This window comes from Lutjanus erythropterus, chromosome 20 (assembly GCF_056507025.1).
Source record: "Lutjanus erythropterus isolate fLutEry1 chromosome 20, fLutEry1.hap2, whole genome shotgun sequence".
Classification (NCBI taxonomy): Eukaryota; Metazoa; Chordata; class Actinopteri; order Lutjaniformes; family Lutjanidae; genus Lutjanus; species Lutjanus erythropterus.
The window spans coordinates 25,359,293-25,383,714 of NC_139336.1; the positions used below are offsets into that span (position 1 = coordinate 25,359,293).

Genomic DNA, 24,422 nt, shown 5'->3' on the forward strand with positions numbered 1-24,422 from the left:
GTTTCCCATCTTAATTTAGCATGTTTGCATGCTAACATTTGCTAAATACCATTTGCTAAATATAGCTGAGACTAATATGTCATTAATTTTACAGGTATTTTGGCCACAAACCAAAGCTTTTTACAAATAGACATTCTTACCTGATGCTTGACCCAAAGTTAGGAGATCATCCAAGTCATTGCAGCTCATCCTGAGGGGAAACATGAATGTCTGCACCAAATTTCATGGCAATCCATCCAACACTTGAGATATTTAACATAAAACCACAAATGTCAGCCTGTTGGTGGTGCTAGAGGAAAAGTCAGGGGACCATGGATGTCTGTACGAAATTTAAAAGCAACCTATCCACTAGTTCTTGAGATATTTCAGTCATGGTTAAAGCAGTGGACCAACTGAGCAACAGGTAATATCATTTGTCCTCATGTCTCGTCTATTTGTTGGTATTTTTCATCAAGTACTTCATTAAAATGTGTTAAGTGGTCATTGAGTCAATTGCAGCACTTGTGTTTGCTTTGCACACTCATTAGTGGACTCACCTATCTCAGTTAAACCTGAATCACACGCATCATCCATATACAAACACTACGTGGCCTATGGCTCTTAATTAGCAGACATTCATAATTACAAACTCCTCTCTTACGATGATGGAGAACAGGCTGCCAAGTTAATGTGCTACTAGTGACAATGTGGCCCAGGAGGGAAGTCATTTCTTTTAGCCTCCTTGGTGATAAGTTTCCCTGAGAGCAGAGAAGAGATGGATGTGTGGGATTTATGTTCCCTCAGAGAGATGCAGTGGGAACAGAGGCCAGAGGCTCAGCTTTCCTGTTTCAGTCTGAAGAAGTGTAACAAAGCTACGCGTTTTGACATGGTTCTCCACTGCAAGTAAAGTTATCTGCCAGACTTTGTTTATTAGATTTCGTTGTGTGAAGTCTACGGATGGAAATTATTTGAATGTTTAAGCCATGCTAGCAGCATGACTCTAGGGATGGCAATGTTAGTTGGTCTGCTGCTCCACCACTTTGGTCCAGAATGAAATATCTCAACAACTATTGGATTGACATAACATTTTGTGCAGATATTCATAGTGCCCAGATGATGCATACTACTGACATTCATAGCTACTTTAAGAGAAGTAGCGGTAGAAGTGGGCATCATCCCTTTTCAATAGCCTAATGAGCAAAAACGTTTACGTTTGTTTAAATGAACCCAACTCAAGCACACTGAGTTTGGCAGCTTTTTTGACCTCGAAGTAGAAGTGACTTATTTAAAATGAGCGTTAATAACAAATTGATAAAAACTGAGTTAGGTGAACTCAGTTGATGTTAGTATTTACAGCGCGGTTTATTGTGTCTGCATCCTTTGTGATTTTAATGTACGTAATGACTGCAGTGCAGTGTTACATATTTATCATCAAATTCATTCTTTCATTCTTCTTTAAGTTAATGCCAGCAGCTGATGAACATGTTTGGCTTTTAGTGACATGGCTTGATAACTAGTGGATTGATTGATTTCGTGCAGATGCATTTCATCCTCGCCTTGTCTCAGTAATAGGAATATCACATACATAAATGTCTAACATGCATATTCTTTTATTGCCAGAGCTTTTGAACTGGCTACAGTCAGCACTAGCTTGAACCCATGCTGTGATGCAGCAGCACTGAGCCACCATTACTGCCTCAAATGCTACGGAAAGATGATGAAAAAAATATACCAAATGAATAAAACATAGTGCAACTTAAAACAAATTAACAGATAGAAAAATATATAAATGTGTCCAGAACAGGAAACATGTCAGAAGAGGATGAGAAAAATAACATCAGAGAGCATATTTAGCTCTTCAGTGTGCGACGAACTGAATGACCTCTTCAGACGCCTGCAGGGAGATTGACTGAGAGAGCAACAGCAGAGCGGAGCAGGATAAGAGGACATGTCTCCACGATTCAACATCCTTTTAATGTACAGTGGGAGACCATGAGTCCGCACGTCTGATGTCTCTCGAAGCTTGTGAGCCAGTTTCTCAGAGCTGTTTCATTAAAAATACTGCACACCAGTAAGTGGAAAAAAAATCTCCATATTCCATACACTGTAAAAAAAATTGTGCAAGAATTTAGTTGTATTAACGGATCTTTTCTCATTAACTTCATATATAAGTTTTACTTATTCAAGGTACGTTAGAAGATTGGTTTCTGTGTAGTTATTCTTATTGTCTATAATGTCCGTCAGTTATTATCTTGTTTTCCCAAGTGCAAGTGAATTAATATCAAGTTTATTTCACAAAAAAGGTTTGTTTTGAATCATTACAAAATTACTTAAACTTGTTTTTTCAAATTCAGTCAAAGTAAATTTTTTAACGCAGCATTTTAAAGCAGACTTTTTTCAGTTAAAACAAATTAACTGTTTTTACAGTGCATAGCATTTGATTAGGCCTGTTATATCATTACACAAGTTATGTAAATGAGAAAGCATCCCTGCTATTTATCCAAACCAAACACGCAGCCACAGAGGCATGTATGATTTAGTACAAAGTCACTGAGTGAATGGACACGTATCTACATCAAATGTCTCTCTATAGATGGAAGTGAAACTATTTAGTTGTCTTTCAAGGACAGAGACTTTACAACTGTGACACACAGTCTGACACACTAATCAGTACCAGCTGTGTGTTTTTTTTTTCTGTGCCAAAACTGTTTCAGCGGGGACATTTATTAATGATGATGGGACACCCCGGGCACTTTCCAAAACCAAAGGGAGGTGCACACAGGGATAAATCAAAGAAGATGTAAGAGCTACCGAACCTGGCTGTTTGTGAAATCAAAGTCTGAGTACTAAAATAGACCCTCCCTACAAACGGCACGATATTTCCCTGTTGATTATTGCATTATTTGAGCAACTTAGCAAGAGCTGCCGCCGCCCTGGACCCTCAACCTGTAGCTGGAGATGAGTTATATGTTGGGAAACCTGTTTTCACATCCATGAAAACACATACATGTGCAGAGAGGCAGAGAGAAGCCCACAGAGACACACGCACCTTGCAGGATACCATAAATTATCCAAGGCCCTGCGTCTCATTGGCTGAGTGAGCAATCTCAGCTGGATGGGCTGAGATCTTGTTGCCAAGGCAACAGCGGGGATCCTCCCTGGCCAAGCCCTATTTTCTCTGTGTGAGATAGTCTATCTTAGGAGTTAATTTAAGAAACACCTTAATCATTGTAATGATTTTTTTTACAACTTAAACTCGACTCACTTCTCAAAATGGCTGCAGGTTAAGTTTGCACAGAATTCTACCCACCGCCTGCTGTGGAAAAATCACATTTTACCATTATTTATTATATTAGATTCTATGATTAGATTCTATAATAATTTGTGTACAGACCTACAGTATATTACCATCAGAGCTCTGACACAATAAAAAAATATCTAGCCATTTCTAGAAAGTATTTCAATATAGAGTCTAATTTCAAATGTGTGACCACAACATGACATTGGCAAAGAAAGCAGCAGAATTCCTGTGTAAGTATGCAACTCCTCAGTTATGTAATACTGTATAGGTCGATGACTAAATTAACTGGTGGCACGGATTGATGCTCACCGATGCCTCCTATGCTGAAGTAGAGTGGAGGTTTAAATGAAATGACAGGCCTACTTGTACATTACTTTGTTCCAACATAACATTTGGACCAAAAGTAATCACTGCGTACGCAATTCTGAACAGTTCGGCGAACATTGACCATCGCTTCTTTTTACACAAAAGTGTATAAGTTCAAATTGCATGTTTTATTGTTGATTGTACTGATGTTTTATTACTAGTGCTCTGTCGTTAAATTTATGTTGTATTACTGACCTTTTATGATGTAAAGTGAACTTGAGTTTAATGAAAAGTGTCATTAGATAAATTGCATTATTACTGTTATTATTACTATATTTTTTAAATGTATTTAACCTTTATTTAAGTAGGGATGCTCTTGAGGTACATGATCTGTTTTACATGAGAGAACTATCCAGCACATCACATTTAGATACATAAACAGTTCAAAGAGGGCATAAAGAAGAAATAGTGGCATTTTAAAACAGTGACATTAAACACATTTTAGACATGGTGTTTGAATTAATTACTCGAAGCCCAAGGTGCATATGTTAAAAAAAAAAAAAAAAAGCAGTTTTAGCAAGTTCAGAGTAGACTCTGGGGACTTTTACATAAGTATATACATGTTATAGAAAAGTACATATGAGGGTAGATATGAATATTCCTCCCTATACTTAATTTACAACTTTGAAGCCTATATGACCTGAAAATATATATATATATATCAGAATTATAATTATTATTATATCAGAAATTGAACTGTTTTAACTGAACTGTGATTCTTAATTTAAAAAGTGTAAAATTAATTTATATCACTAAGCTAAACTAATAGCATGTTGTATATTAAAGCTAAATTTATTACAGTGACAGCGAACACAACAAAAATTCCACAAGTGCACTGTTTGTGTCCCACACATTTATTATACACATCATTATGACACATATCATACTGTATCTTGTATGCCACACATCTTGACAGCAGCAACCGCATCAGACATGTTTAAAGTGCAGTTCAACAGCGCCATCTGCAGGTTAAAAATATGAACAACATTTTTAACTGTTATGGTCAGTAACACAATTTGAAAAAAAAAAAAAAACAACTGACAAACAGCACAAAAATGAACTACGGAATTAAATTTAGCGTTTGATTTCAAAGCCAAGGGATTTCTTTATGCTCAATATCTTTTCTAAATCCAACTTATACACACTGGAAAATCAGAATTTATCTTAAGACTAAATTCAAGTACAAATCTAGGAACATCTTGATTGACAGGGAAATAAATAAATGTGGTGTTAAAAAATGAAAGCCCCCTGAAATAATTAAATGTGAATTTATTAAATAAAAGTACCTGTGTTTATTATTTATTTGTTCAATTATTCATTTATTTATTTCATTCTAAGCCATATTTATGTATTTAATTTTGACTAAAATGGCTTCCCATAATGAACAGGGCTTCGTGTGACACAGTGGAAATAAATGACAATGACATTAATGATGTCGAATTTATTGAGTCGTTACTATTCCCACCTGTATATACAGCATCCCATAATACCATTTATAATGTGTAACATACTTATTTCTCTTGTTATTTCTTTTTCTAAATTAATACTGCACTTTACTATCTTTTTCGTATGTTTGTGCCATATTCTTATTCTTTATTATTCTTATTTGTATATAATATTCTTATTTGTACATAATTCTTGTATTAAACTTTAACTTTTTAACCTTGTAAGTTAGTCTATTTAAATACATTTCTCTTGTCTCATTGCACTGCATCACCAAGTCAAATTCCTGTGTACTTTGTACATTTGGCGAATAAAGCGAATCTGATTCTAGTTCTGATTCTGTTCTTTACTTCACTCCTGCGTCTCTTGCCGGATTAGAGGGCGCCGCCATATTGGATTCTACCAACTGTATAGCGTATAGTGCAACTTTAAAACAGATAGCTACACATAATGTTCAACTCGAATTAAACTAGTTATTGGGTATCAATGTATTTCAAAATATAGTTTGTAATACCAGGCAGCAATTTGTACTTTATAAGTATAACAACTGCAGTGTCCTCCCCTTTGTTTTCGTGTCCATGGTACAGTCAGTGGACAGTATGGCGCTGGCTAGGCTCGGTAAATGTTGTCGGTTGTTAGTACGAGAGCCCTCTAAAGGGGTATTTTGTGGTGTTTTACAGCCGGGCTGGATTGAAGGATGTATAGGAGGTGAGACGAACACAATTCCTCATGTCTGATACACGACTGACCATTAAAACTGACTGGTTTACTGACAGAGAAGCTACATTAGCATCTTGTAAATAACTAACCCACATGTGTACAAAGGTACTGTACAGTAACTGACCGCTGCTTTAACGTCTCACACTAGTGCACCAAAAGTCGGTTCACCTGTGTTTTTTACTTGCAGGGTTTGCAGTCACTGTATGTTGTCCTTTCTGTTTTTGAGTTTTAAATATCATAAGTATAAGCCACCCGGCTATGCTAAATTGCTCACATAAGGGTTTCTCAAGGGAGTAAGCTCCTCTCAGTTTCTTTCTTAAAAGTTGATTTTTGTTCATGTATGGTGGTTGTTTGTCCGGAGGTAATAACTGACTTTAAATGATAATATTCCTATTTATTCCATAGAACGCAACTGTATTTTTATAGTTATTTTACATTTGATAAACATCCATTACAGATGGATTTTTATTTACTTCGACTTTAGAGTTTAAATGAATTAATGAAAATGAAATTTGTGATGCAAAAATAATAATTTGAACTAATCATGAGTCATATAGAAATCATACTATCTGTCAAAATAATTGCAATATGATCTTTTGTCATATTGTGCAGCCCTAGTTTAAATGCAGTCTATTAGGGCTACACTGTATGCTAAAAACACCATACTGCTATTATTTTGACAAATATTGTGATATGAGGAATGATTAGTGGGAATGATGCTTTTTGCATCACCAAACAAACATGTTTTCTAACCTTTGAAGAGCAAGATTTGTCAGCCAGGGCATCTCTGCAGTTCTACAGTACATTATAATGCTGTTTTGTCACATATTTTTTGTGTTTTTCGTGTTGTAAGTTACTGGAGCTTCTTATATATACACATATTATGTATATATCCAAAATCCACACCCTTGTGTATATAACTGACCTGTCTAGTTTTCACCTGCATTTGTTTAACTTTGTTGTTCATACTTTTAACTGTAATGTCCACTCTGTTCTCGTACATTGGGAACAATGAAAAACCAGAGTCAAATTCCTTGTATGTGTACACACACTGCCTATAAAGCTGATACTGATTCTGTAAAACTGTTTCCTCTGCAGCAAAGAGGCATTTGTTGTCAGAAGATGTTATCAAACTACAGAACTTCCAGCAGAGGAAGCTGGCTGTGGCTCACCTTGTCAGTGGATCGAAAGGTAAAGTAGTTGTCTGCAGTTTTACGTTTTGGTTTTATATTGTTATGTTATTATATTACATTGCTTTAAACGCTTTGATTTCACTGACTGTCCCTGGCTGTTTTTTTTAATTTGATGTCACTGGTTTGTATAGATATAATTGCTTTGATTTTACTGACAGTCCCTTTTTGCTGGTTTTACCTGTTCTATTATATTTTATTGACTGTCCTTTTGAAAGTTTTATTTATTTCTCTGGAAATTGTTTTTACGATCTGCTAGTTATGAAGTTGTTGCCTTTTGTAAAGCACATTGTAACATGGATTTAGAAACATGCTCTATAATTTAAGTTAATTATTCTGATTATGATGTGTTGTTATTATAAACAAGAGCTCACATTTTCACCTCATTTTACAGGAAATTATATTGAGCTCTTCAGTCAGAAGATGCAAAAGAATGAGCTGATACTGAGAGACGAGCTGAAGCTTCTTCTTCACTTGTGCCAGTCTGCAGATGACATGGTGGTAGCCAGAGATGCCATTTATAGGTAAAGTACATCCTTTATCAACAGTTTTGTAAAGCATAAATACACTTACCTTTCTTATCCTCTGTTCTGCTTTGTCTTTCACAAACATCAGAAAGAAGCAAATGAGATTCTAATAATCCTTTAATTTGCACTCACAAGGTATCATGCAGAGAACAGGAACTTGGTGTATGGAGACTTCAAGTTTGGTCCTCTCTTCATGCGACTGTGCTATGAGCTGGGTCTGGAGGACTTGGCTGCTGCTACGCTTACAGATAAGGTAAATCAGTCAAATCAAATTGACCCTAAAACAAGACAGGCCTGAAACAAGAGTGGACTTGGACTAATAATGTTTCCTCTCACTTGTCCGAACAGAATATGAGAGGATTTTTCAACGACGCAACATCCTTTAACATCGCCATAGACATGTTATTTACAAAAGGCTCTTATGAAAGTAAGGGACAGATCAACCCTCCAGTGTTTTTATTTTTTCTGAAATTATTACCGCGTGTGTGTGATATTCCAAACTTTGGCTATTGCAGGTGCCCTGGAGGTGCTAAGAACCATGAGGAACCAAGGTGTAACGTTCAACAAAGACACACTGACACTGGCATTTGGCACCTGCTATAAACTGGTAACACTGAAATTAGAGTTAATGTTTTAAAGTGATAGTTTAGATTATTTGAAGTGGGGTGGTAAGAAGTACTTATCCATAGTCAGAATATAAGGAGATGGTGGTAGACACACCCCCGATTTGGAGAAGCAGAGAGGAGTACCAGCACAGAAGCTAAGCTGTGGGCAGGATCAGCAACTAAACGTATTGTAGTCCCTTAAAAATGACCCATCTAAAAAAAAACAAATCAGTTTATTGTGTACACTACTGTAAACTATATTTGGAATGTTTTCACTGCTTTACTTTGCCATCAGACCGCCTCTTCTAACAGGAAACCGTCTTGCTAAACCAGACTCCGAAGGCGGAAGCAGTAATTGTACATCCCAGAACATGGGAGTTGCTGGTGTACCGCTGCCTTGATTGAATAATTTGTTTGTCATTCTGTGAGTTCAGGATTTAAATAGTTTACTTCGGATTCACTGGAATCACACAAAATAAGTAACAGATTGAAGCAGCCATAGACAAACTACTCCCATGTTCTGTGAGGTAAAATTACTGATTTTGCCAAAGGAGTTGGTTTGGGGAGAGCGATGTTTGGCTCATATAATGGTTTCTTGCCAGAAAAGGGTTTCTGATGACAAAGTAAGGTGATGAAAATATTAAAAATACAGCATACACTTTAACTGATATTTGTTTGGAAGTGTCTAAAATGTTTTGTTGCTGACCCTGTAGGTAGCACACTATGGATAAGTGCCTCATACCTCCTCATTTCAAATGATACAAATTATCCCTTTAAGATGTAAGAATATTAACTGTGAAAAGTTAATGTTGTGTTTTATGTTGGTCAGAACACCCCAGAGTCCCACAGGATCTGCACTGCTCTGATAGATGAGGGACAGACCAAAGGCCACTTCATCCCCAGACATGCTTACTGCTTCGCTGTAGCATTAGCACTTCGACAGGTGAGTTATATCGTCTCCTTCTGCTCCTTTCACTCATCCAGAAAGATGTAGAAAACATTAAAATAACATCACTGATCTGTTTTCATTTTTCTTTTTTGTTTCAGAATGATATTGAAAAGGCAAAGTCATTATATTCACAAATAATGAGCACTGACAGCAGATTATGCCAAAATTTGAAGGTAAGGGTGCATCATGTAACTCTAGTATATATCATTTCTTGCTCTGTTATTCAGTGAATAATATTTTTTTATTGTATTTTAGGTGGTAATACTAGCTGTGTCGGGAGCAGTGACAGATGCCATTTCCATCCTGTCTTCAGCCATGTTGCCTAAAAGCCCCTCTTTTGTGAGAAAGCCTGAATTTTCTCAGGAAGTGGTAAGTGAAACAACTGACTATTTCATCTATGACACAGATGCTACTTAAATTAAGTTATAAATTATTAAAAGCATAATTTGGATGATTTGAAGTGGGTTTGCATGAGGTACTAATTGATAATCAGGGCACTACTAATAACTAAATCTGACAGGTTAGCTAAGAATGCAGTAATCAAATGTTTAAACAATTTCCAGTTTATATTAGAACCTTCATTCTGGGGAAGAACATACATACATTTCCATACCATTTTCTGTGAAAAAAAATAATGGCCAACTTAACTTTAAAAACAAACTTTTGAGGTATTGTTTTCTGAGACTGTTTGTCAGAATTACTGTGTGGAAATATGTCTTAAAATAGTTAAAATTAGGCACAGAGAGCTGACTCACTGGCCTCTTGCGACCTGTTTCAGGTGGATATTCTGCGCTTGAGGAGTGAAGGCCGACCGCACATGATAAAAGTGGAGCAGATAGTGACTCAGCTCGAGCAAGCTGATCAGGTGACCCAGCAGACCCTCGAAGATATGCTCTGCCACACACCCACGGCGAAGAGGAAACCAATAATGGAGGAGAGGAAGACCAGCCGAAGGACCCTGAAGCCACTACAGTCCACTCTGCTGTCAGAGTGAGAGACGCTGCCTCCTGTCCCTTTAATTAAAGGGTCTGATAGCCAGTCAGAAAACACTCTCTGTGGCTGGAGTTGACTTTGTCACAATTGCTTTATCTACCTCTCCTCAAACACAGACACAGTCATCCCGCTCCAGATTGGACTTTTGTCCCTTTTTTTGTCATCCCCACCCAGAAAGGTCACGGTTCATGTTTGTGCATCAGACTCTTCAAAAGAAAGCTGCTGACAGAAAATTATTGTTATGTACAGAGTGATTTGGGAAGAATGTGTTGTATATAGAAGTGTGAATGAGTGATTAAAGATGATTCAGATATTTAATATTGAAAAACAAAAGATTGTTGCGTTGCTTTGATGTGGTGAAATCAGGTTTGTTTTGCCATTTTTAAAGAATTGGTTCACAGTTCAATCCAAAAAAGTTTTGGAGATGTCAGCTGTAGAGATGTCTGCCTTCTCTTGAATATAATAGAAGTAGATGTGGTTCAGCTTGTTGTGCTCAAAGCACCAAAAACTACATTTGAAAAACTCAACAACAATGTCTCTGTCCAGAAACTTTTTTTCTTGTATCTAATGACACCCATCAAATGTGTCACCATGTAGAAGGAAACGGGCATCTACTGATTGATGGGATGTTTACAACCCACATTGTTATGAGCATGAGCTGTCCATGAGTAGACGTGTGCTTCTTTCTGTACAGTGATACAGTTAGCAAATGGTGTAAAGAAAGTAGTTCCTTCATGAAACTCCTCACAACAAGGTCATGGTCAGATCAAGTACTATTTTGAGGCACTCAACTTGTGTTTCTTCCCACCAGTTCATAAAGTAACTAGGGATTACAAGGATACAAGATACAGGATTTACCAACTCACAAATTTAAATTACATTTGAAATAAAGGATTGTATAATACCATGTGCAGTGCCACTGATGTTAGCTACACTGAAGTACATTTAAATGCGCATAATTGCACCTATTAATGTAGACATGACAGAGGACAGAATAGCTGAGCAAACAACTGTTAAAATTACAACAAGCACAAAACATTTTATAAGGCTAAAGAAATTCATCATATCGGTATTAAGGCAAAAGTAATGGACAGTTATCAAGTTACATTACTTTAATTTTTAACAGATAATTAGTAACTGTATCAGAATACATTTTAAAGTAACCTTACTAACCCTGGATATGATATAAATAATCAGGGAATTCACCACATTGATGCAAATTTACTTCAGTGAAAGTTTAAATGCAGGACTTGTAAAAGTATTTTTACTCTGTGATATTACAACTTTTACTCAAGTTAAATATCTGATTACTTGTTCCACCACTGACACGGTGATAATCACAAATGTGCGTATTATCATATTCATCACTATCGTAAAATCTGCTATCAGAACAGCATGTAAACAAACCATGACGCACATCAAATCCCTCCCACAATGCACCGGTGACATCGGCGGAGCAGCTGAGCAGACAGGGAGGAGAACAACGGAGCAGCTGCCTGAGCCCAAATAAACCGTCTGGACAACATTAGTGGGCAGTTATAAGGCAGTAGAAAGCGAGCTGATGATAGTTTTTGTTCATTTATAATCTTACAGTAGAGTTTATGACGGATGCAGCCGTGATACACACTCCTAGCGGCAGCTGGTTAGCATCAGCTAGCCCGTTAGCTGGTTGTAACTGACGGGGTGAGCTGTGGGGTAACACCAGGCAGCTGGCTGGCCCCAACACGAACCCACAAAGGGAAGAAAAGATAAGAAAAATACTTAAAAGTTTAATTTACAGCTGGTTTTACTGATAGGGACTCCCGTGTCGCGTGAAGAAAAGCGAGTTAGCAGTTAGTTTGTGGTGACTAGCTAGCTAGCTCTAAGTTAACTTAGCTATTGTTTAGGTGGTCTCGGGCTGACATCTGTAAATACTGGCTGTGTGTAGCTTTAGCTAATAGCGCTAAAACAACACAATGAGCTCTGAAGAGACTGCGGCGTCCACTAAAGCCACTCCGGAGGATGATGGCATGACATGGTGGTACCGATGGCTCTGCAAAATAGCTGGGGTGCTGGGAGGAATATGTAAGTAGTTGTCACAATATTTTTCTCGTGTCACTTGATCAGCAAATAATTGAAATCCAAATCCTGCCATAGCTGCATGTGTAGTGAACACACCTATTTAGTGTGACAGTGAACATTTAATTGAAGTTTTTTAATATGACAGGCAGGTAAAGATACTGACTTATCAACACACTTGATAATATTTCTTGTGTGGACTCTTACAGCAGTAATGATTGATCCATTTATCCATTTATTTTATTTTTTATGAAAAACACTCTAAAATGATTCCAGCTTCTGAGTCTCTAACATTGTGTGTACTGTTCCTATTTTAATATTTCCCCTGTTTATATTGCTCCTGTTTTTATTTTTATATTTCTTGCATGTTATTCATTGTTCTTCCTGCTCACATTTTTATACTTTATTTTTTATATTTTTTTTCACTAATGCGTCTTTATATTTTTGCTATCCACTTTGCTGCTTTAACACCATAAATTCCCCCGTTGTGGGACTTATGAGGGAATATTTTATCTTATCTTAAATGGGAATATTCTTTGGTTTATTTACTCTTCTATGACAGTAAACTATAAAGACATCAAATCCCCTTGGAAACACTGATCAATTTTTTTTTCACCCTTTAAAACATTGTAAAGGCAAGCAAGAAACAAGATTAATTGAGAAAATAACCGTCCGATTAATTGACTATGACAATAATCATTAGTTGCAGCTGTATTGCCAACTGTTTTGATAATCAATTTATAGTTTCAGTTATTTTTCAAGTAAAAATGTCAAAAACATGCAGCTTTTCAAATGTAAGAATTTGGGGCTATTCTGAATCATTTATGTAAATGAGTCTCTGGGTTTTAGGAGGGCCTAACTGATATTGGATTTTTGAGGCAAATGATGATACTATTATGATATGATATTAGGGAGTGAATCATGCTCTACATTTTGAACTGTTAGTTAACAAAAGAAGCAATTTGACGATGTCACTTTGGGCGGTGGAAAATTGTGATGAGCATTTGTTGTTTTACAAGTTTTTGACATTTTATAGAAAAAATGATTAATCATGAAAATAATAAGCAGATTTATTGATAATCAAATAGCCCTACTCTTAAGCTCTGCTATAACATGAGGATGAGAGTTGAGACAGGACCAGAAGGGTTTTAGATTAGCATTAGATAACTTTTATGGTCACTGTACAACTACAATGAAATGTCATTTGGAAGAAGCCTATAGATGCCTCTGTAAGAATAAAGGCTACAAAATATATTGACACTATACAGTGTAGGCTACAACATAATATTCATTAATTAACTATAACCACATATCCCTGAAGGCTCATGAGTGCTGGAACCTATCCCAGCTGATACTGGGCAAAAGGCGGGGCACACCCTGGACAGGATGCCAGTTCATCACTGGGCTATCAAAACAAAAACATTAAATAGATAAGAGTGAAAAAGTATATATGTTCACAGAGTACAAACGATTGGTTCTGATAAGAAAATATATACACAGAGAGCAAAATGTATACAAATATATGAATATAAAACAAGCAAAAAGCAGCCAGTAGTGCAGTATTTCGAGAATTGGAGAAATGTTGCATACAACAGATATTGCACTTGAAGATATATTGCACAGAACAAATTAGAGTTGAAAGAGATAAAGTCAACAGATTATTGTTTTGAAAAAAAAAACAAACAACCTCATTTCAGTTGCCGAGCCCGGTTAGACAAAAGCTTCATCACAGCCCTTTGTCCCCTCACTGCAACAGCCACCGCCTGTTTGCATGGCTTGCTCCATAACAGCCTGTTATTCCTAAATTACCCGTATGATATGAACACACACAGTCCGCAGCAGGTGCATTGACTGCTTCCCTCAGTGTGAGACAGGTGTGATTTTTACAGCTTGCTGGCTTTGCAGTTTTCCAGCAGCAGCATTGCAGCCCTCTTTCAGTCTCTCCTTCACAGTGACACCAGAGTCACAGAGCCTGTATCACATTAACCACCTGGGGCACTGCATATTCAATGGGCTCTGTATTATTAAGGAGGCTGGATGGTCGAAAGGAGCAGGATATGCTACATAGTTCTGACACTGTTTGTGGCTGTGTGGGCTTGTCTGGCCTGGCAGTTCACATGGGGACTAGAATATATTTTCCCTCTCTCCTCAGTCTGAAGGTTCAGCCAGAATTTTCTGCATGGTGTTGACTCTCAATTATATGTGAAAAGACTGGCAGTCAAAAGTCTTAAAACACACTATGTTTTAGCATTTTGGTTGAATATCAAACAGTGTGTCCCTTATAAATACTACAGAATTATAAATTATAAATATTAGACATTGGTAAATGAAATGTCTAAGGTGCCTTTTTTTATTTCCTTCTCAGAAGTAGAAAAAAAACTTACATAACTGATGAGGTGTGACTATTTTTGAACAGTGTAGATTTTGTGCATGTTTCTTAACAGATAGTTGAACACGTTAAACGATTAATCATTAATAATTAATATAATAGGGGCAGAGTCACAGCTTCCACCAATTGCAAAAATGTGTGTGCGTATCGTTTGAGTCGGCAGGCGATAGCCACTCCCATATATTCTAGTATGTGTGGCCGAGCCCTCAAGCTCCTGCACGAAACCGATGCTCTTGTCGACTGCCCTTAACTCAACAAGACTAACAAGACTGTGTCAAATGGGGAGCAATTACTGCCATTACTAATAAAGCAGACTAAACTAAACTGTTGGAAAACCTGTGAGCTCTGGACAAATGCTACACAAAACATACATTGTCTCTTAATGAATTGTTAATCGTTTGAATTCCTAATGGCAATTAATGATTAATCATTAATAGCCCTCCTCTATAGCTGAAATTATTAGTTGATCCAGAGAAAATTTATCAGCATTTATATTTAGCAAGTCGATCAAGGTAGCTATTTTTATAACACCTAATATAATTCTGTCTAATATAATAAAACGAAACATTCAACAGTTTTGGATTGTTAGTTTAGTTTTTTAAAAACAAACCATGTTAAGACGTCACCTCGGGCTCTGGGAGACTGTCGGTCACAATTTTAGACTTTTAACTGATAAAATAATCAGATTACTCACTGAAGAAAATAGTTGCAGCTGTATTCTTGCAGGTGTGTCAGTTAGCCATAATGCACAATACCAGGGCCATGACGCTAACATACCTATTTGGTATTTTTAATCTTATTGGACACACCCGTGTTTGTCAAGTCAAAATGTCTGTTTGTACAGTGTGTTTGTTAGCTGCAGATGCTGTATTTGAAAAAGATTATTTTAGTCATTTTCAACCTGAGCCTCTTGTTGCCAGAATAACTGATTGTGTCTCTCTCTCTCACTCACACACACACACACACACACACACACACACACACACATACACACAAAGGACCAATGGCAATTTGAAACAGTTGACCCTAAAAGCTGACATGTCCTCAATTGCGTTATATTTTTAAAATAAGCCATATTCACTGCGGCGGATACACCTCATGTGTCGCGTGATTTATTGCTTTATCTTAGTGTGAATACAACTGATAATTGGATTTTTTTTTTTTAAAGCAGGCCTACTTCTAGGACTAAAGCCATTGATTCATTTACTGCTGCTGTGTTATTTGCTTCAGTTGGCACACTTTTACAATGTGTGATGTCACCATATCACACATTATTTCAGAGCCCACTAAAGATTCACACGTGGAACTTTGACATGCGTTTTTCACAGCTTTTTTTCACAACCTCCGAACACATCACCAGTGGTCTGATTGCCAGTGAACGTGTGCATGTTAATTATATACCTTGAGCTCACATTGCAGTATACACATATGGCAGACATTGAACATAAGCAGGACTCATCGGCTCTGTGTGTGTGGACCTCAGTGAAATAATTTATAGAACCTTTTCATAACCATGGCAAAAGCTAAAAGAAAGCTCTATATTGAAAATACTCAGCAATATCATTAAGTGAATCTGTCTGAAACAAATTATCTGGTACATGAAAAAGTGTCCTTTGATTTTGACACAGTGGTAATTAGTGTTTCAAATTTGATATTAGTTATTAAATTTCAGGCTAACTGTTTTTCATAATAGCTTTTAGATCTAGATATGAATGCTAGATTCTATCATCCAGTGTTTTTCAAATATTTCCAAATTGCTTTAAACATAGTGTCATGGGAAACCAAATTAAAAACAACAGTGATGTGCTGCTCTTGAAAAACATTTCCCTGTCTGTTTGCTGCACACTTGCATCCACATACTGTACATGCCCCATATGTTCTGCATTGCTGATTTTCTTACGGTGATTAAAGTGTACAGGCAGTATCTTAACAGCCACATCCATCATTTTAAGATCTATTCTCCCTTCTCAGATAAACATCTGAAATAAAATGCTGATAGCTAATGGTCAGACCGAATATTTTCTGCATAATGGCATTATCAGTCATATATCTTATTAATAATGTCCCTTTTGCTTTGTCTTTTGTCTTGTCCACATCGTGTAGCCTGTGCCATCTCAGGAGTCTGGAACTGTGTCACTGTGAACCCTTTAAACATCGCTGCAGGAGTATGGATGGTGTAAGTAATTAACACTGTTATGCTTATTTTAATGTACCGTGCATAAATTAGCTTATTTACATTCCATAAGCCAAGGCATTTTTATATGCTGTTGATATGCAAGAGAAATGACAGCAAAAGTGCTGAAAAAAACACTCATTTTGCTTTGAGGATTTGAGTTTAAACACCCAAAACAGTACTCAAATTGTTCTGCTCCAGTTTGGCTAAGGTGTCACTGACACATTTACTGACACAGATGTAGTTAAGTTTTACTAAACACCAACTTAAAGTCACATACAAACATTAATTGATATATATGTATCCCATGCAGTACGTGCTTGTGTTACCTGTTCATTTACATTCCTCTGTCAGTGTGTACAGTATTACATTCCATTGACAGCGAGCAGCAGTCTCATGTAGCCATGTGGCCACACCTACTGCTCAAATGACGGAGGTGTGGAGAAATTGTTGACATGAACATGTTGAGCCAAAGACTGCACTGATTTCCTCAGAATTTGAAGACTGAAGCACATACCATAGGAAGGCCAGCTGTGGCTTGCTTTTATTCTCATTTTTTTTTGTATTGACAGCTGCAATTTTAGCTAGAATGATTAATCAAGTAGCTGATGGACAGAAAATGAATCAGCTTTAGGGGAGGGTCAGTGAATAGAAGTGAACAAATATTATATTAGTCACTACAGTAGTTATCAAGAGGAGATCAGACAGATCAGGACAGTCTTGACTCAATTGAAGAGACATGTTTTTAGTTTTCTTTTAAAAATATTTAGCAAGCTGGCTTCCTTGATATCTATAGGTACTGTGTTTCAATACCTATAACTGACAAAGGCTGCATCCCTGATTTTCTTTCAGCTGTTTCTGGGAAGCTTTGTGAGGTCCTTTATCACAGGACACATATTCCCAGTTTTCCTGAAATAACCCATTCGTATCTTATGCATGTATTTTTCTCAGCCGTAGCCATACTTTTGAACGTTTCGGTGGCATTTCGGCACACTCAACTGCCAACTCCGTGAAATACACCACGCTCTACTTCACACCGCAGCCAACACACAACACAGTAGAAGCTTTCTTGCCGTTTCCATGACAGTAAACATGTGAGAGCTTCAGCCCACTTTGAATACCTTGAATGCTGACAAAGGCAACATAATGGCTCTTTTCTACTCAGCTGCTGCGTTTGAATTCCTCCAGACCTTCACCATTTGAGCTGTACAGTGTTTGAGATGGAAGTGCACAAGATGATTCACTGCTGTGTTTGTGTCCTCTCCTGTCTCAAGGTTGAATGCCTTTGTGCTGTTCCTGTGTGAAGTCCCATTCTGTTGCCAGTTCATAGAGTTTGCTAATGCAATAGCAGCACGTGCAGACAAACTCAAGCCTTGGCAGAAAGCCTTCTTCTACTGTGGGTGAGAACAACTATGCATCATACACGGTTTATGTCATCGGAGACTGAACTTCACTGTATGAAATTTTAAATATTTGGAATATGAATTTCTAATAGTTATTAAGATTGCATAAAGCTGTTGGAAATACTTTTGAGAATGTGGTTCTTTTATCTACAGCATGTACCTAATATGATTTGACTGACTTTTGTTCTTTTGTCTCTTGTTTGCTGTCCTTTCTGTTGCTAATTTTTCAGGATGGCTCTGTTTCCCATATTCTTGAGTTTCTCTTTTACAACCTTGTTTGGAAACGCCATTGCCTTTGCCACAGGAGTTCTGTACGGCCTTGCATCTTTAGGCAAAAAGTAAGATGTCTGTTAGTACTTGGTAACATGTAATGATATAATATATCATAGCTCTTATGTATGGTGCTGGGCAAGGGAAAAAATTATCTACTACTGAGGAGGAGGCAGAGGCTGTATCCTCGCCAGAAGCCAGCTACTGATCTGGCCGATGGTAAGCAGGAGCTCGGAACTGAGAACCTAAGATTTTACCTTCCCCTTTGTGCTAATGGCCGGATATTGTAATCCAGCAAGGTGGAAAGTGGAACAATGATGACATCTCGTAAGACAAGCGTGGTTTGGCAGTATTTCAATCTAGAAAATGAAAATAAGATTTATAGGCTGTGTCAAAATAAACTTTAGTTTAAGTTTAAAATTTCTATTTAATTGACAGGGAGATTAGTTGCCAAGAACATCCCTTGTCATGTTAGGTTTCAGTGTAATGGTTAAGGGTCTTGATTAAGGATACAAGGAGTATCAGTTAAATATATTTTAAAGTGAAGATATGCTCACCAATTATTATTATTATTATTATTATTATTATTATTATTATTATTATTATTATAGTATAAAAATAATTTTCTCTACCATCAGGCAGGAGTTACAGATTGTACCATGAGACTGAAGAACAGCTTCTTCTCTCAGGCTGTGAACCTGCTTGACTCATCCTCATATTTTTTTAATCTTTTCAGCCCCATTCCATTCAATTAATCAAGAGGGAACTACACCAAAATCTCTTTATACTATCCTTATCCTTGTAAATTATGAACAAATGAAAATCGCAACAATAGACTAGTTGAAAGAATCTAGATGAGTCCTGTTTGCCTACAGTTGGGGGGCGGCTCCAATCTGACAATAAAATACAAAAGAAGAAAGTGCCATATCAGTAACTAATCTAGCTAGACTCAGCATGTTAATTACCAGCTTTGGAAGCTAATGACTGGCCAAGCCAGTAGCAGATCCAGTGGGTTGCTAGGTTAGACACACAAGATCCTACCTCTGTCTTCTCATTTCCTACTGCTGGCTTCAATGGAAAGTCAGTAGCAGGCTTCGGCGAGCACATGTCCTCCACCAGCCTCTCAGTAGCCTTAATTTTGTCTCTTACGCTGTGCCATACTTATGATGCATAATAGAAACTGTCCGTTTTTTTTATATAATATGATTTATTTTCAGTGTCTATTTGGGTAAAAGCTGCACGATCTGGACATTTTTTAATTACTCCTATCTCTTTATGTCTCACCCATAAAAAACACTCTTCTAAAATGTCACATTAAAACAGGCTCTCATATTAAATGCAGTCGTCCACATTATAATCAGATTTTTATTTTATGCTTCAAAGTTCTAACAACCCTAATGAGCCTCTTTATTCATGCAAATTAACTTTTGACAAGGTGAGCCATGTAATAACCTCGCAATTAATACTGTCGTCTACTTCTGTCATACCCGCTTTTCCTTTTGTTTCGACCCACCTCTCCTCCTTCATAACTTTTTATTACCCTCCTTCTCTCGCATCCCTTCTTCCTTTTCTCTCTTGCTCTCACAGGGGAGACGCCGTGACTTACGCCAGGCTGCAGCATCAGAAACAGGGGGATGAGGAGAGGATGACAGGAACGACAAACGGGGCTCCAGAGTGAGGCGTCTGCCTTTCCACCTTCCTCTTCCTCTCTTTTCATTAATTCTTACGGATGAATTTTTCTTTCCATCCTACCTCTCCCTCCATGCTCCGTTCCTCCCTCCCATTTCCGTCACTACATCACAATGGTACTGGGTTTATTTATTTACTCAAACTGCTGCGTTCTTGTTGTCTTGACCTAAAGGTACCCAAACAAATTGATGTTGGGTTCAGTCCATTATTTGGTACCTGGCATGTGACTGGGATCCCTTTTTGTGATTCGATACCTTAGATTTTAAGTTTTGTTTTTATGTTTTTACTTAGTCTCATGAGTTGTATTTATTATTTGTTTCCCTTTGTTGTTTGTTGCTGATGTCAGTTGTAAACCCTGTTTTTGCAGGAACAATTTGAGACACATGTTTGTAGCCCAAGAGCCTTTCAGGAAATCCAAACTAAAGTTAATGTGATTGTTAAATGTGAATAATTGACTTCAGGTTATTCAGTTCGACTTCGGGGCTGTGATTCAGAGTTGTTTAGAGAGTCCAGTGGGTAAAAATAAGTCAAAATGAACATGACTGTTATGGCCACGACAAAGGAATGCCTACATACATGAAGGAAGCCATACCCAAGGATTGTTTTAAAATGTATGATTTAATTCATTAATAATACCAAAATTTAACTAAAACTATAGGAGTCTGGAGGCCTGGCCAGAATGAACAAAAGGATGAAGGAAGTTGGGGCCAGCCACAGAACAAGCTGTAGGACCCAGAGCTTCCTCCCTAAACTATCAAGAAACAATCTTTAAGCCAACAAACAATGTCACAAAAACTACCAGACCTCAGTCCTAAAAAAAAAAAAAAAGGAATAAACGCAAAAACACTGCAGCGTTCCAAAAGGAAGGAAGGGAGAGACTTCACCTGCGTTTGTCATCCTCTTTTAGGCCACACTCCCAAATACTGATATTTTTAATGCACCTCAAACCTCATTATCATCGCTAGCTGATTCTGCCCAGACTGGCAGCTCAGAGCACCGAGGATGGGAGTTTTGTTGTTTACATCTCTGGGACAAGAGCTTTGAACCACCAGGAGTGTCAGTTAATAGAACGGCTAGCTGCACGGCTAATAGCAGCTATAGTTCGCAGTAGTTTGAGGTTATTTATCTTTTCAGCTCAATGAGGGTTAAGGCAAAAATGCTCTCTAAGAGTAGCTGGTGGAGATCAGAGCGAAGCCATAAAATATTTCTCCTTCACAACTGAAAAAGCGCTTTCTGCAAGGCATACTGAACAAATATAACTGGTATCAGTACTCAATACCTGAGGGTATCAGTTGAAATGAGTATTATTGAAACTTCTCCAGTCAAATAATACCTGCATTCGATCCTTTTTGCACTCCGCAGCCAATCACTGCACGTGTTCTTCAATTTAACATGGCGTGTGATTGGCTGACTACTGCAGCAGCTACAACCCATACATTCTGTGTTGTGGTGAAGTCGAGTGCGGTGTATTTACTGGAGCTGGCAGTTCAGCCTGCTGAGATGCCACCAAAACATTAAAAAGTAAATCTGCTAAGAATGAATGTATACGATACTGAGCCCTATGAACAACCTCCAAAAACTTGACAAGTAGTCCTGAGCAGAGCGGTTGACAGAATGAGCGAGCCAATGTGCGCGTTCATGCACTTTGTGGGCGTGCTGCGCCTGGAGCAAATGACAAGTAGAGAAATTTGCAACGAGTTGATGTTGGTTCGTCACAAAAGTATGGGAAAAAAAACCTTTGGAAACTTTCGAGTATTCAAGGCAGCCTGATGCCTGAGCTTTTTACTCATAGGCATTACTTTTACATATGATTACCTCATTATTTGAAACTTTGGTCGCATTTAATATGAACATCCAACATTGTAATATTACATATATGACAGAAAATAAGGGAAAACATAGTAGTTCCCCTTTTTACCATTGAATGTATGTGAAAAAATGTTAACCAACTCTTATCAATTAAGGTAAATTCCCTTTTATGATAATTGGTGTGGTCATGACAGATTTGATGACAGGTTAAGGCCTGTGTGTATTTGTTAGATTTGTTTTGTTTTATTGATTGATCATTTTGAAGAGTAGATTACCAATTTTATTAAACTTCTTTTCTGTAAATAACCTGAAGTGTTTCCTTACGTTCTCCTTGTATTTAAGTCCCAAGTTTTACCTATTGGACCACTGAGTATCTGCATACCGGCAAGCTATTTGTGCTGACAATGATAGGATTTGTAAAGGTGATTTTCATTGAATCAGGAAGTGTGGCAATTTGGCATCATAACTTTAATCAACAATATAGAAATGTGTAGATTTCAGCGAAAGTATTTCCTCTGAATCAACCAAACCTTCAGGGAGTGATTTTGATATTAAAGTGTTAAACCCACCGTGCTCACACAACTCTGACTTGCAGCCTGAATGCATTTTTAAACAAACATAGATAGGAATTATAGATCATTTTAACATTGGGGAATGTATCTGGTATACCCAAAGATAAGGTCAGTTATCTTTATTTTTGTTTGATTCTTCCGTGTATTCATTTTTTCAGTTGGTTTAAGTTCAGTTGTGGCATTCCTGCACTAAACGTTTGGTAGCATGGACTCTGGTAAAGAGGGAATTTTGTTAAAAAGCTTTCGGTGCACGGGACGGCTTGTTTACGTTCGGCTCTTCATGGACAAGCAGCCAGTAGCCAAGTTGTGGCTGCAGATTCTTAATGTAAAACTGGAATGTGCGCTTATTATTTGTTCTCCTTTGTAAAACGTTTACCTTTTTTTTTTTTTTTTTTTGATTCTGTTACTGAATCTCTGATGTATTTATTGTGAGTCTTAATCACCACACGCTACCAAAACCCATTAAAATGTAATGAGGGGAAGTGTCTTGATTCAGGGACTAATTGGTCTGTATCCCACACAGTTATCAGAGCCATGGTTTGCCTTTGTCACTCAAATGAGGTATGCAGTGGTCAGCAGTGTACGTTTTTGTGTTGTTTTGTTGCCTCGCCTCTGTTGTGTCATCGGTAATAATGAGGATGCTTTGGGAATTATTGTTTACACGTACCTCTTACAGCTGTTTCTATCTTAAGTCTGTTAACCACCAGCTCTCAGGTATCATCCTTAACAATGCACAGCGTACAAAATACAAAGTAGTTTAGATCGTAGATGTGTGGTAACTAGCATACAGTAAGCATGACTCTATAAAAGTATCATTTGTGGAACATTCAAAACATGCACAACCAGTGTTCACGAGTGATTAAACACTACATACACACCAGCAGTGTGCTCCGTCTGACACTACACAATCTGACACTACAGTTTAATAAGATGTGAAAAAACAAACAAAAAAAAAACACTCTTTTCCTCGTCCACAGCCATCCGTCTTCATTTTATTTTATTGCAGTGACATTAAGAGTGGCATTCAAGACTCCTATGATTTGTTTGAATTGACATCTGCAGATGTTGAGTGATTTGCTGTAAGGGATATGTGTATAATGTGTGTTGTGATGTGAATCCTGATCCTGTTAAAATTAGTGAATTAAACAAACTTGCTACTACTACCATGGCCTTGGCTTCTTATTTTTAGTTGGGCTGCTCCGCCCTGACTTTTCCTCTAGCGCCACTGTTATCGAGAGTGAAATATCTTAAACTGTTGGATGGGTTTCCATGAAATATGCTGCACATATTGAAGGTTTATGGATGATGAAATCTACTGACTCTGGGAGAAAAGTTTTATTTATTCAATTAAATGTCTCAATATCTATGAGAAGTTTTGGGGTATAATTTGGTATACATATTTATGGCTCCCCCAGACAATATATCACAATTATTTCTTTGATTTACCTGACTTCCACAAGCATCAGTTGATTTTTTTATTATTATTATTTTTAATAACTGAAATGTGTTAATAAGTAGCGAGTTGATTGCTGTGAAGTCTGGCAGTCATGGTTGGATGAATTGTGTCCCCTAACCTTTGCTCTAGGGATGGAAAAAATAATTTTATATAATTTCTGTGAAATACTAAACCCTTTTTTCCCCTGATTAAACACTTTATTTATCTTAACTCATATTTGCTTTTGAAATAGTGTTCTTATGGATATGTGTCATGTTATCTTTTTTTTTTTTTTCTAAAATTGACCATTATTTTGAAAAATCCTACCCATTTAAGATGTAATACGTATGGATGGTATCTGTGTAGGTATTGGTAACGTTTTGCCCGTCCCTACATTGCGTAATACTGTACGATCAAACACCTGAAAGACTAATGAGATTCCCATCAGCCTCAGCTGATTAGCAAATGTCAGCGGGCTAACATGGCAAACTGCTTCACACCAGCATGTTATCTCATTGTCATGCCAGAGAGGTGAGAAGTGTTGCCAGATT

At 37.3% G+C, this 24,422-nt stretch overlaps 2 protein-coding genes across 2 annotated transcripts; both read left to right on the top strand.

The window, feature by feature from the left end:
* The first annotated feature begins 5,640 nt into the window (after window positions 1–5,640).
* ptcd2 (pentatricopeptide repeat domain 2) lies at window positions 5,641–10,386 on the top strand. The gene is made up of 10 exons (XM_084745960.1): window positions 5,641–5,797; window positions 6,908–7,000; window positions 7,394–7,523; window positions 7,662–7,779; window positions 7,875–7,953; window positions 8,042–8,133; window positions 8,961–9,074; window positions 9,179–9,253; window positions 9,336–9,449; window positions 9,859–10,386. Exons 1-10 carry the CDS (start codon window positions 5,668–5,670, stop codon window positions 10,072–10,074), a joined length of 1,161 nt encoding a protein of 386 aa, XP_084602086.1. The 5' UTR covers window positions 5,641–5,667; the 3' UTR covers window positions 10,075–10,386.
* A 1,106-nt stretch (window positions 10,387–11,492) lies between these two features.
* Window positions 11,493–20,680, top strand: cacfd1 (calcium channel flower domain containing 1). The gene is made up of 5 exons (XM_084746604.1): window positions 11,493–12,137; window positions 16,624–16,696; window positions 17,968–18,093; window positions 18,327–18,434; window positions 19,954–20,680. Exons 1-5 carry the CDS (start codon window positions 12,029–12,031, stop codon window positions 20,042–20,044), a joined length of 507 nt encoding a protein of 168 aa, XP_084602730.1. The 5' UTR covers window positions 11,493–12,028; the 3' UTR covers window positions 20,045–20,680.
* The last annotated feature ends 3,742 nt before the right edge of the window (window positions 20,681–24,422 follow it).